The 14,733-nt window shown below is 43.5% G+C and overlaps 1 protein-coding gene across 1 annotated transcript in view; it reads left to right on the forward strand.

Moving 5' to 3' along the window:
• Positions 1-2,606: 2,606 nt before the first annotated feature.
• LOC120926680 (pinopsin-like) overlaps positions 2,607-14,733 on the forward strand; it is a 55,951-nt gene continuing 43,824 nt past the window's right edge. Inside the window, exon 1 of the mRNA XM_040336815.1 lies at positions 2,607-3,047. Within this exon, the coding sequence (XP_040192749.1) occupies positions 2,648-3,047 (400 nt within the window). The 5' untranslated portion in view covers positions 2,607-2,647. The remainder of the gene's footprint in view (positions 3,048-14,733) is intronic.

A 14,733-nucleotide genomic window follows, 5' to 3' on the forward strand; every position in this document is an offset into this window, starting at 1 on the left:
AAAGGGTGGGGTCACCGGGTGGCATTACCCAGTGACCATGCCCTATGCCTATATAAGTCGTTGCGCACCGCTCAGACGGCATTACAGCGGGAGAGCTCGTCGTGTCAACATCGCTGGAAGAGAAGATGGAACAAGACAGCAGAGAAGCCCTGGCCCCCGCGGTGGAGCCAGGCAGAAGAGGGAACAGAGAAGACAGCACAGAAGCCCGGGCGGACGGCAGAAGAGGGAAGAGAGAAGACCGGAGCCCGGCAGAAGAGGGAACAGAGAACACAGCGGAGAGAAGCTCGGGCGGCCTGGCAGAAGAGGGAAGAAAGAAGACCGGAGCCCAGCAGAAGACAGCCAGGAGAAGCCCGGGCCCAGGGGCCCGGCAGAAGAGAGAAGACCGCCCCCCCACAGAAAACGGCAAAGTCCGGGCTTACCCCCCCTTGTAAAAGAGCCTAAAGAAGAAAGGGGGGCCCCGGCAGAAGACCCCCCAGCTGACTAATAAATTACTACAAAAACCTTTGTAGTGTTTTTTTTTAACTTTACATTTTTACCCCAGGTGAATGGGTAGGGGTACAATGTACCCCATACTCATTCACATAGGGTGGGGGGCTGGCATCTGGGGGCCACCTTATTAAAGGGGGCTCCCAGATTCCGATAAGCCCCCCGCCAGCATACCCCGACAACCAACGGCCAGGGTTGTCGAGAAGAGACCCTTGTCCCTATCGATATGGGCACAAGAGTGCTTTGGGGTGGGGGCGCAGTGCCCCCCTGTCCCAAAGCACACACTCCCCCATGTTGAGGGCATGCGGCCTGGTAGGGCTCAGGAGGGGGGGGGCTCGCTCTTCCCCACCCCCATTCCTGTCCGGCCAAGCGGCGTGCTTGGATAAGGGTTTGGTATGGATCTTGGGGGAACTCCCACGCTGATTTTTCGGCGTAGGTTTTCCCCCTTACGATCCAGACCAAATCTAAGGGTCTAATGTGCCACTGAAGGGGAACCCACGCCGGTTTTTTGTTTGAAATTTGGCACGGAGTTCCCCTTCATGGTCAGCGCAAGCTGAAAACGATTCAGGAATTCACGTGTGCCCCCTCAAGCCACGCAAAGCCTGCTACGCCGCTTGGTATTTAGTGAGACTTCGTGCTTGAATTTCCGTAATTGCTGTGCACGCATGCGCAGTACACAAATAAACCTCCCCGAGGTTTAGGCGTACTTGCGGAGTATGGGCTCGTTTTAAGAAATATCACTTTCAATTCGGCCCGTGAAAGTTAAACAAGCACATGTCACTACACTTCCCCACATCCCCAGGGTGGATTTGGCCAATTGTGGCTCTGGCGGTTAAGTACACGCCCCACACTATAAAAGGCCGCCTGCAGGGCGGCCTTGTGTAGTGTGTTGCGGCAGTTAACAGAGAGACAGAGAGAGTGTCATTTTTTGCAGGTAGATAGAGCAGGCAGGCAGGCTAGTCAGTTAATGTTACAGTGTGTAGAGAATATATATACATCCCAGGTGTTGTACATATATTTATACACTGTATAGTTTAACTAGATCAGTTCTTCCTAATTTACTGGCAGGCAGGTGATTGTGCTAGCTGCAGTATTCTTACGTGGTTTATTGCCTGTGTCCTCTGTAGTTTGCACCTAAAGCTACTTGGTGTGTACTGGCCGTGTCCTCTGTAGTTTGCACCTAAAGATTCAGGAGCAGTGATTTTAATGATGCTTAAATTAAAAAAAAAAAAAAAAAATGAAAAATTCCTTTAAATATTGTACCTGCTGGGTGTCTATAGTATGCCTGTGAAAACGTCTTTGAGAACCCGGGTCTTGCCCGAGGGAACATGTATCAATGGAAAAAAACGACCATTTTAAAACTTTTTTTCCCATTGATACATGTTCCCTGGGGCAAGACCCGGGTTCTCAAAGACGTTTTACGACAATAACTTGCATATTAGGCTTTAAAATGAGCACTTTTGAATTCAAACATTCTAGTCCCATAGACGTCAATGGAGTTCTAAATGTTTGCGCGAACGTTCGGTCCGTTCGAAGGTTCTGGTGCGAACCGAACGGGGGGGGGGGGGGGTGTTCGGCTCATCCCTAGTTATTTCAAGGAATTGCATATTTTGTATGTTACTCATCTATGGTTAGTTTCAAGGTTGGCTTCATACAGCTCAATATAATCATGTAATTAAGGTTTGTAATGACTGGTTCAAATAGGTTTAAATGTTATAATGAATATATCTTAGCACTGGAAATTCTTGTGCCACACAGGAACATTCCTACAGAAATACTTGCACAAGATGATCCCTATTATTCTCTTGGAGAAACCCTTTTAGATATGCAGTATATTTGTGTTGTAAAAAACCTGTTTACTAAAACTGCTTGAACATTTCCTATCTCACATTTTGAGAATCTAAAGGACTGTACCTAATACACAGTAAATCCTCTTGTGTGCATCAATCTTGTTAACAAAAGCACAACATTTCCACATACTTAACTTTGTTAATTAGCTTATGAGTCTTTGAGTTAGGTCACCTTGCATCTCTCTTAGTTGATCTTCATTTAAGTAAAGAAAAAGAGAGTGGATTACAGATTCAAAACCATAAGCTTAAAATGTTTTAAGAAAAAAAACCTCTTTGGAACTTTAAATCTCCTAGGCTATATAAACTCGGCTATGTATTTTTACTCTTCTTTTCTATGTCTCAAAAGCACTTGTTATAGTAAGTCAATTACCAAAATGAGGGCAGCGAACATGTCAGCTCAGAAGATTCCTGGACCCTTTGAAGGACCCCAGTGGCCTCATCTTGCCCCTCGTAGTACCTATTTGATGATAGCAGTCCTCATGGGTTTTGTGGTGGTCCTAGCTTTTTTTGTTAATGGTATGGTTATAGTGGTTACAATTAAGTACAAGAAGCTAAGGTCCCCTCTGAATTACATACTAGTCAATCTGGCTATAGCTGATCTGCTTGTCACTATTTTTGGGAGTAGTGTTTCTTTCCACAACAATATCTTTGGGTACTTTACTCTGGGCAAAGCGTTGTGTGAATTTGAAGGATTCATGGTGTCCCTGACAGGTAAGATGAAAATTTATGATGTCTTAATAGAATTTTAATCAATTGGTAAAATACTAATTTGTATAAAAGTATTTATTTTAATATGGTCATGTATTCTGTCTGCCTAACATACTAGACAGAACATTTTTAAGTTAAAAGGATAGACATATACTAGATAGTTGTAGTGTAATAGTAGTAGTGTTCATTATATAGGCTTATGTGTCTAGGCAATATATACCACCTTCTACTACATACAGTATATGCATGCTAAAGTCTATTATTCAATTGGTTCTTACAATATATATATGGTATGTATGTATGTATGTGTATATATATATATACTCCCTATTTTACACTACTTTCTTGACGAATACTGTTGATCTGATCTTAGTTGTGCATTTGAGGACTGAGGAGAACTATTTTGATGTTGTCGCAACTGTCATTATTATTCTAATGATCTCTAGCAGTAAAGTGTTTTCTAGCCATTTAATCTAAATTAGCTTTAACCACTTGACCACTGGGCACTTAAACCCCCTTCCTAACCAGATCAATTTTCATCGTTCGGTGGTCTCACAATTTGAATGACAATTACTCAGTCATACAACACTGTACCCATATGAAATGTTTGTCCTTTTTTCACACAAATAGAGCTTTCTTTTGGTGGTATTTGATCACCTCTGTGTTTTTTATTTTTTGCGCTATAAAAGAAAAAATACTGAAAATTCTGTAACAATAAATAAACTGTTCTCGTTTCTGTCATATAAGCAGGTTATTTCTCACACACAGCATATGCATACCACAAATTACACCCAAAACCACATTCTTCTATTCCTCCCGAGTATGGCGATACCACATGTGTGAGACTTTTACACAGCATGGCCACATAGCGAGGCCCAACATGCAGGGAGCACCATCAGGCGTTCTGGCGTACCCAGGCCAATTCTGACATTTCTCTCCTACATGTAAACATCATAATGTATTTGCTAGAAAATTACATAGATCCCCCATACATTATATATGCTTTTTTAGCAAAGACCCTAGAAAATACAATGGCGGTCATTACAACTTTTTATCTAGCACGGTATTAGCGCTTAAAAAAAACACAAAACCGTAAAGTTAGCCCAATGTTTTTGCATAATGTGAAAGATGAAGTTACGCCGAGTAAATAGATACCTAACGTGTCACCCTTCAAAATTGCACACGCTCGTGGAATGGCGTCAAACTTCGCTACTTAAAAATCCCCATAGACGACGCTTTAAATATTTTTACTGGTTACATGTTTTGAGTTACGGAGGTCTAAGGTCAAAATTATTGTTCTCGCTCTAACGTTCGTGGCGATACCTCACATGTGTAGCATGAACACCGTTTTCATATGTGGGTGGGACTTACATGTGCACTCACTTCTGCATGCGAGCACACGGGAACAGGGGCGCTTTAAAAAAAAACAAAAACATTTTATTGTTCATTTTACTTTATTTATTTTAGTTTGACACTTTTTTCCCCAAAAATACATTTTTTAAACACTTTTATTCCTATTATAAGGAATGTAAACATCCCTTGTAATAGGAATATAGCATGACAGGTCCTCTTTACAGTGAGATATGGGGTCAATAAGACCCCAAATCTCACCTCTAGGCTGGAAAGCCTGAAATAAAAAAAAAAAAAAAAAAAATGATCCTGGCTTTGATCGTAGTGGTGAGTCGGTAGAAGCACGGGAGGGGGACGTATTGTGGGGTATTGCAGGGTATTGCGGAGTATTGGCAAGGTATTGCAGAGTATTGCAGGGTATTGCGGAGTATTGCGGGGGAACTTCAGGGTATTGGAGTATTGCGGAGGATTGCAGGGTATTGCGGAGTATTGCAGGGTATTGCAGGGTATTGTGGAGGATTGCAGGGTATTGCGGAGTATTGCAGGGTATTGCGGAGTATTGCAGGGTATTGTGGAGTATTGCAGGGTATTGTGGAGTATTGTGGGGTATTGTAGAGTATTGCAGGGTATTGCAGAGTATTGCGGGGTATTGCGTGGTATTGCGGAGTATTGCAGGGTATTGCGGAGTATTGCAGGGTATTGTGGAGTATTGCAGGGTATTGTGGAGTATTGCAGGGTATTGTGGAGTATTGTGGGGTATTGCAGAGTATTGCGGGGTATTACGGAGTATTACGTGGTATTGCAGAGTATTGCAGGGTATTGCGGAGTATTGCGGGGTATTGGCAGAGTATTGGCAGGGGGCGCTCGGGAGCAAGATTCTGGGAGGACGTCCATAGACATCCTCCCAGAATAAATCGACCGCGCTGTAGCAGTCTTTTGGCTATGGCACGGTCGTCAAGTGGTTAAAACTATGGCTATTCCTATTTACACTAAAAGATCTTATTGAAAAGAACACACCATACATGCTGCAATTCCATTCAAGTGATTGCCTCTTTTTTGGCATCAGCCTTAAAATATATGTACAGTAAAAACTATAGTGGGGAAGGACTAGTATCCCTGTTCTATTGGAGAGATTTCCGCTGACTTTGTATTTTGCTGACAACAGCTTTTTTAGACATGAAAATATCCAATCAAGAAACAGGCAGCAGTAGAAAACTAAAAGATGTTTGCTTTCCCCACTGTACCAATTTGTTTTTTATATTTTTATTGAATATTTACCTTTTAAGTGGTTGTAAAGGCAGAAGTTTTATTTTATTTTAATGCATTAAGATAAAAACCCTTCTGTGTGTAACAGCCCCCCTAATACTTACCTGAGCCCATCTCTATCCAGCGATGTGCACCAGTGCCTCGACCATCCACCGCCATAGTTCAGTTGATCCAGGGTTTTATCCGATCGCCCATGAGGGATCAGGAAGGATTTCTTTCCCTGTCGCTGCTGATTGGCATTGCACGGCTAGGGTTTTTTCGCCTTCCTCTGGATCAAAGGGGGGGTTAGTTGGGGGTCCACCCATCGCTGCTCATCGGGGCCACCACTAAATCCTCACCGTCTTTGATTACAATCGCGATCGAACACTTTACCGCAATACTCTACAAAAACCATTTGGGGTCTAAGGACATCCGCCCCAACATTACCAGTCGTCATCAAACAAGTGCTAAGGAAAGAGCAACTGTTAAGAACGGATCGACAGTCAAAGATTGCACGTCTACACTTCAGCTAAAACATATATCATGCGCCTTGATCAACACAAGATCGGCAGTAAAGCACCGACAGGAAATCCACGATTTCATCCTTCAACACAACATTGACTGCCTCTTCATCACAGAAAGCTGGCTAACAGCCGACTGTAACACCATTCTTGGAGAATTGGTGCCAGAGAATTATCGCATTCTCACAGAAAACAGAGTGGGGCAAAGAGGAGGAGGCCTGGCGGTGATCTATCGGTCACTAAACCAGACCTTCAGACCTCACTTCCATTCATGGAAACCCTCACTCTGCAATTCCAAACAAATCCCCAGGACACCGTTCACATACTACTCTGCTATAGACCACCAGGACCAAAAATGCACCTCCTCACGTTATTGACAGAATTCATCTCCACCTATACCTTAAACATCAAACATTTCCTGCTACTTGGGGATTTCAACCTCTGGGCCAACTCCTCACAGGACCCTGTCGCTGACGCCTGCATTGACCATTTGGAAGGATTAGGTCTGCAGCAACTGGTATGTGGACCCACACATATTTCAGGCCACACGCTCGATCTTATCTTCAGACAAGATTTGGAAATTAACATATTGGGAAATCAGCCCCTACCCTGGACAGATCACCATGCAATAAAATTCAAAGTCACTACAAACGCCCCCTTAAAAAAAACAACAAACCCGTTGACAACACACTGGACAAGATCCAAGAAGAAGCTCCATTCAGAACTCTTCAAAACTACATTGCACAACAAAATAAAAACAATTGATCAACATCAAACTGCGACAGAAACACTCAACTATATCAACAAGGCTCTACTACGGACAGCAGACATAGTAGCGCCGAAACGCAGAACGCGCATCCGGAAAAACAACTCCAGCTGGTTTAACGACCAGCTGTCGTTGTTGGAGCAGGAGCGCAGAAGAGCGGAAGCAGCCTGGAGAAGAAGCTCTACAGAGGAAAACTACATTATTTACAAGGTAATATCTAAGAAATATCACAAAGAGATCTTTAAGGCCAAAAAAGATAATTTTTCTAATATCATCGCAAATGCCCTGAACCGCCCCCCCAAACTCTTTAATTTAGTCGCTTAGTCCATGAACCCAGCCTGCCTAGAGGCTCCGAATTTTGAATCACAAGAATTTTGCAAAAAATTATCGAATTACTTCATTAACAAAATTGAAAAAATCAGTGAAATTATTCAGCAAAATAGATCCCCATCGACTCCCCTTTAAACCAAGAAGCTAATATCCACACAAATATGCCGCAATCAACTAAATTCACTCTTAACCCCATCTCCATCGACACCACTAAAAAAATCATTAGTACTCTGCGAGACAGCACAGCGCTTAATGATATTATCCCCACCAAACTGCTGAAAGAATGTGCCGATATTCAAGGAAGGCATGGTGCCAACATTGCTGAAACAAGGCATAATTAAACCAATTCTAAAAAAAAACACCCTTGACCCCAAAGACCCAAACAATCGTCGACCAATAACAGGCCTAAATGTCTTCTCCAAGGTTATGGAGAAAGAAGTTGTACAACAGCTACAACAGCATTTAGACACCCACAAATTACTCGATCCATTCCAATCGGGTTTCCGTCCTGGTCACGGAACTGAAACAGCACTTCTCAAAATATGGGATGACGCTCTCGAAGCAGCAGATGAAGGAGAATCTTGTCTTCTGATACTGTTGGACCTAAGCGCAGAATTTATACTGTAGACCACAAATTATTGCTGACTCGTCTAGATGAAGTAGCTAGAGTCGCTGTCTCGGATTTACCCTGGTTCTCCTCCTTCTTGGAAAACCGATCTCAAATAGTGAAACTGGGTCCTTTCACTTCTGAAAAACGCACAGTGTCATGCGAAGTCCCTCAGGGATCCCCCTTGTCCCCCCTACTATTCAATATGTATCTCCGCCCTCTTTTTGAAATCATCAGTAACCAGAAGTTACTCTACCACTCCTACGTGGATGACACGCAACTATATTTTCGCATCTGCAACAATAAGGATCATTATCTCGGACTAGAGAAATGCCTTACTTTGATAGAAAATTGGATGACGGAGAGTTACCTTAAACTCAACGGCTCAAAAACAGAACTTCTCCTGTTTCACGCCAACCGAAAGAGACTTCCCGCACCAATATGGACACCTCCGCCCATTCTGGGACAAACCATCACCCCTAGCAGCAAAGTCAAAAGTCTCTGAGTCATTTATGACACCCACATCACAATGGATGCACAAATAGGGTCAGTAGTCAGCGGATCCCACCATCTGCTGCGCCTGCTACGTAGACTCATTCCCTTTATCCCGAAAGAAGACATTCGTGGTGGGTACAATTATCAACTCCAGACTCAACTATGCAAATGCTCTCTACCTCGGACTCCCAAAATACCAAATAACTCGTCTGCAAGTCGTTCAAAATACGGCCGCTCGACTCGTGACTGGGAAAAAAACATGGGAATCAATCTCACCTTCACTGAGATCCCTTCATTGGTTGCCAGTAAAAGACAGAATCACTTTTAGGGCACTCTGTCTGACACATAAGTGTGATCGAGGAAATGCCCCCCGATATATATGCGGAAAATTAAAATGTCACAACCCCAATTGCGTTCTGCGATCCACCAACCAATATCTACTCCAGATACCCAAAGCCAGATACAAGTCCAAAGGAGAACGAAGATTTGGAATCCAAGGACCTAGACTGTGGAACGCTCTACCAACCAGCATCCGGTTGGAGGTGAATCACTTGGCCTTCAGAAAAAAAATCAAAACCCATCTTTTCTGAGGGCAAAAGTACAGTAGGCAAAGGATACTAAGCGCCCAGAGGCGATTCAGTTCGCATGTGTTGCGCTATATAAGTTTCTCACTCACTCACTCATCCAGGACTCTCCCTCCTGATTTGCTGAGACACAGCAGTGGCGCCATTGGCTCCTGCTCCCATCAATCAAAGTCAGTCAATCAGGAGGGAGAGGGAGTGGGGCCGAACCGCGGCTCCATGCCTGAATGACACACAGAGCTGTGGCTCGGCTCAGGGTGCCCCCATAGCAAGCTGCTTGCTTTGGGGGCACTTGACAGGAGGGAGGGGCCAAGAGCGCCGAAGAGGGACCTGAGAAGAGGAGGATCTAGGCTGCTCTGTGCAAACCCATTTTACAGAGCAGGTAAGTATACAATTGTTATTACTTTTAACTACTTGCTGACCAGCCGCAGGTCGGCTCACCTGCGGAGGTCACGTAGATTTACGTCACCTCGCGAATCAGCCACTAGGGGCACATGCGCGGACTCCGCTCGCCCCTGATCCCGACGCACGCATGATCACCGCCGGGCACCCGCGATCGCTCGTTACAGAGCGAGAACCGGGAGCTGTGTGTGTAAACACACAGCTCCCGGTCTTGTCAGGGGGGGAAATTACCTATTGTCTGTTCATACAATGTATGAACAGCGATTTGTCATTTCCCCATGTCAGTCCCACCCCCCTTCAGTTAGAACACACCCAGGGAACATGATTAACCCCTTTCTCGCCCCTAGTGTTAACCCCTTCACTGCCAGTGGCACGATGATACATTGACCCCCGATGTCACTATTAGGGATGAGCCGAACACCCCCCGGTTCAGTTCGCAGCAGAACAAGCGAACAGGCAAAAAATGTGTTCGAACATGCGAACACCATTAAAGTCTATGGTACACAAACATGAAAAATCAAAAGTGCTCATTTTAAAGGTTAATATGCAAGTTATTGTCAGAAAAAGTGTTTGGGGACCCGGGTCCTGCCCCAAGGGACATATATCAATGCAAAAAAAGTTTTAAAAACTGCAGTTTTTCAGGAGCAGCGATTTTAATAATGCTACATAGTTACATAGTTAGTCAGGTTGAAAAAAGACACAAGTCCATCCAGTTCAACCATAAAAAATTAAAAAACAAAATAAAAAACACAGTAAAATCCTATACACCCAACTCCATACCAACAGTTGATCCAGAGGAAGGCAAAAAACCCCAGCAGAGCATGATCCAATTTGCTACAGCAGGGGAAAAAATTCCTTCCTGATCCCCCGAGAGGCAATCGGATTTACCCTGGATCAACTTTACCTACAAATCTTAGTACTCAGTTATATTCTGTACATTTAGGAAAGAATCCAGGCCTTTCTTAAAGCAATCTACTGAGCTGGCCAGAACCACCTCTGGAGGGAGTCTGTTCCACATTTTCACAGCTCTTACTGTGAAAAAACCTTTCCGTATTTGGAGGTGAAATCTCTTTTCCTCTAGACGTAAAGAGTGCCCCCTTGTCCTCAGTGCCCCCTTGTCCTAATGCTTAAAGTGAAACAATAAAAGTGAAATATTCCTTTAAATTTCATACCTGGGGGTGTCTATAGTATGCCTGTAAAGTAGCGTGTGTTTCCCGTGTTTATAACAGTCTCTGGAAAAATCAAATTTCTAAATGAAAATAAGTAATTTAAAACTCGCGACTATAATGAATTGTTGGGTCCCAGCAATACAAATCAAAGTCATTGAAAAAAATGCATGGGGGTCCCCCTAAATTTCATTACCAGGCCCTTCAGGTCTGGTGTGGATTTTAAGGGGAACCCCACGCCATAATAAAAAAAATGGTATGGGGTTCCCCCCAAAAATCCATACCAGACCCTTATCTGAGCACGCAAACCTGGCAGGCTGCCAGGAAAAGAGGGGGGACGAGAGAGAGCGCCCCCCTGAACGTACCAGAACCCTTGCCCGGTGGTTGTGGGGGTCTGCGGGCGGGGGCTTATCGGAATCTGGAAGCCCCCTTCAACAAAGGGCTCCCCCATGTGAATTTTACCCCTACCGTTTCACAAAAAAGTGTGAAAATGTTAAAAACAACAGGAGACGTCTTGGGACAAGTCCTTTTTTAAAAATAAAAAAAATTAAGATCCTGCCCGCACTGGAGGCACCCAGCCGAATTACGCGCAAGCTGTTTGACAGTTCTTTTATAACCATGGGTGGGGCCACCCGCGACGTGGACGGGTGACCACGCACCTCTGCCGCAACAGGGGTTTCCCGTGATGTGCCAGAGGGGGCGGGGTCACACATCATGGGTGGCCCCACCCTCGGTTATAAATGAATTGTCAAACAGCTTGCGCGTCATTGGGCTGGGTGATTCTGGTGCGGGCAGGATCGTGCATCGTTCCTCGATGGAGAGAGCATCGCTGGAGAATGGATCATCGCTGGACATCGAGAATGGATTACAACACTGGACATCAAGACTGACAACGCTGGAATCATTTTTTTATTTTTTATTTTTAATAAAGGACTTGTCCCAAGCAGTCTCCTGTAGTTTTTAACATTTTTTAACACTTTTTTTGTGCCCCTTACCAATTCACATAGGGGGGGATGGGATCTGGGGGTCCCCTTTGTTAAAGGGGCTTCCAGATTCCAATAAGCCCCCTGCCCGCAGAACCCCACGACCACCGGGCAAGGGTGGTCGTGGGGTGCCAAACTTCAGTACTTAAAAATCTCCATAGGCAAAGCTTACATTTTTTTACAGGTTACCAGTTTAGAGTTACAGAGGAGGTCTAGTGCTAGAATTGTTGATGGCGCTCTAACGCACGCGTCGATATCTCACATGTGTGGTTTAAACCGCGTTTACATATGTGGGCCAGACTTACGCGTGTGTTCACTTCTGAGCGCAAGCTACTGGGAACAGGGGCGTTTAAAAAAAAAATATTATTATTTATTGATTTTATTTTACTTTTATTCCTAATACAAGGAATGTAAACATCCCTTGTAATAGGCATGGTTCGTGACAGGTACTCTTTATGGAGAGATGCGGGGTCAGTAAGACCCCACATCTCTCCTCCAGGTTGGAAAGCATGAGATCGTAAAAGAAATTTCACAGATCTCATGCCAACAGCCGTGATTGCGGCTTTGTTTACTTCCGGGTACCCGGGTGTGACATCATAATGTCACACAGGCGATTTCTCTGGGTCCCCGATGACACGGGAGAGCTCGGAGAAGCATCGGGTGGTGGTGGGAGGGGGGGACATTCCCTCCCCTATTAAAACGATCAAGTGGCGAAACTGCAGCTATGATCATTCTTATAATGCACAGAATCGCCGGTTGAAAAGATGGATATCTGAATGATGCCTACAGGCATCATTCAGATATCCCCACTGAAAGTCCAGGACGTCATATGACGTCCTTGGGTGGGAAGTGGTTAAATAATCTCCCCCAAAAAACAAACACATAAGTCCTTGCAACATCCAAACAAAAAAGTAATCACTATAACACATAAAGTGGGGAGACGGAAAACAAAAACAAAAAAATGTCAACCCATAAACTCACAATTGTTTGTTGCGTACAAAAATATATATTAAAACATTTTTATTTGTAGAAATAGGGTTTGAAAGTACAGTATAGTAAACTGGTTTAGACCACAGACTAACTAAAACTGATGTATAACATTACAGTGAGTTAGAAAGTATTTATTCCCCTTGACATTTTCCACATGTTGTCATGTTACAACCTAAAATGTAAATGTATTTTATTGGGATTTATGTGATAGACCAACACAAGTGGCACATAATTGTGAAGTTGAAGGAAAATGATAAATGGTTCTCCAAATTGTTTACAAATACATATCTTAAAAGTGTGGAACCAGTTGTCTTCAGAAATCACTTAATTAGTAAATAGAGTCCACCTGTGTGTAATTTATTCTCAATATTAATACAGCTGTTCTGCGAAGCCCTCAGAGGTCTTTTAGAGAACCTTAGTGAACAAACAGCAAAATGAAGACCACGGAACACACCAGACAGGTCAGGGATAAGTTTAAAGCAGGGTTAGGTTATACAAAAATGTCCCACATCTCACAGAGCATTGTTCAATCCATCATGCCAAAATGGAAAGAGTATGGCACAACTGCAAACTTACCAAGACATGGCCATCCACCTAAAGTGACAGGCCAGTCAAGGAGAGCAATAATCAGAGAAGCAGCCAAGAGGCCCATGGTAACACTTCAGAAGCTGCAGAGATCCACAGTTCAGGTGGGACAATTAGTCATTCACTCCACAAATCTGGCCATTATGGAAGAGTGGCATGAAGAAAGCCATTGTTGAAAGAAAGCCAAAAGAAGTCCAGTTTGCAAGAAGCCATGTGGGGGACACAGTAAATATGTGGAAGAAGGTGCTCTGGTCAGATGAGACCAGAATTGAACTTGGCCTAAAAGCAAAATGTGTGGTGGAAAACTAACACTGCATATAACCCTCACCAAAGCAAGGACAGGGAAGCTGGTCAGAGTTGATGGGAAGATAAATGGAGCCAAATACAGGGCATTCTTAGAAGAAAACCTGTTAGTCTGCAAAATTCTTGACACAGGGGCCGGAGGTTCACCTTCCAGCAGGACAACGACCCTAAACATACAGCCAGAGCTACAATGGAATGGTTTAGATCAAAGCATATTAGCATATTCATGTGTTATAATGGCCCAGTCAAAGTCCAGACCTAAATCCAATTGAGAATCTGTGGCAAGACTTGAAAATTGCTGTTCACAGACGCTCTCCATCCAATCTGACAGAGCTAGAGCTATTTTTCAAAGAAGAATGGGAACAAATGTCACTCTCTAGATGTGCAAAGCTGGTAGAGACATCCCCAAAAAAGACTAGCAGTTGTAAATGCAGCAAAAGGTGGTTCTACAAAGTATTGACTCAGGGGGGCTGAATACAAATGCACGCCACACTTTTTACATATTTATTTGTAAAAAAAAATTGAAAACCATTTATTATTTTCCTTCCATTTCACAATTATGTGCCCCTTTGTGTTGGTCTATCACATAAAATCACAATAAAATACATTTACATTTTTGGTTGTAACATGACAACAATTTCAAGGGGTATGAATGCTTTTTCAAGGCACTGTAAGCCCTCGTACACACGATAGGTTAACCAGAGGACAAAGGTCTGATGGACTGTTTTCATCGGTCAAAACCGATCGTGTGTGGGCCCCATAGGTTATTTATCCATAGGTTAAAAAAGGCCAACTTGCTTTAAATTTAACCTATGGATTCCTAACCGATAGGTCAAAACCGATCGTTAGTAGGCACAACCATCGGTTAAAAATCCACGCATGCTCAGAAGCATTGAACTTAGTTTTTTTCAGCACGTCGCTGTGTTTTACGTCACCGCGTTCTGACACGATCGTTTTTTTAACCAATGGTGTGTAGGCATGACGGACCATCAGTCAGCTTCATCGGTTAACCTATGACAACGGTCCTTCAGACCGCTGTCCTCTGGTTAACCTATCGTGTGTACGAGGCATAAGTGATTTTATATATTTGTATTTATAGATTTAAAACATACTTCTTAATATGACTGTGCAGTGTGCAATAATTCATTATACTTATAAGAAAATGAAAAATAGTGCTCTATGTGCAGAGGAATCAGTCTGTGCACAAAATCAGAAATGTTAATATTCACTGAAGCGCACTCCAGTCCACGTGTTAAATACCTCATGCATAAAAATGACAGAAAAATCTAGTCGAACCAATTGCCTTCAGAAATCACCTAATTAGTAAATAGAGTCCACCGGTGTGTAATCCAACTCAGTGTTAAT

This window comes from Rana temporaria, chromosome 2 (assembly GCF_905171775.1).
Source record: "Rana temporaria chromosome 2, aRanTem1.1, whole genome shotgun sequence".
Classification (NCBI taxonomy): Eukaryota; Metazoa; Chordata; class Amphibia; order Anura; family Ranidae; genus Rana; species Rana temporaria.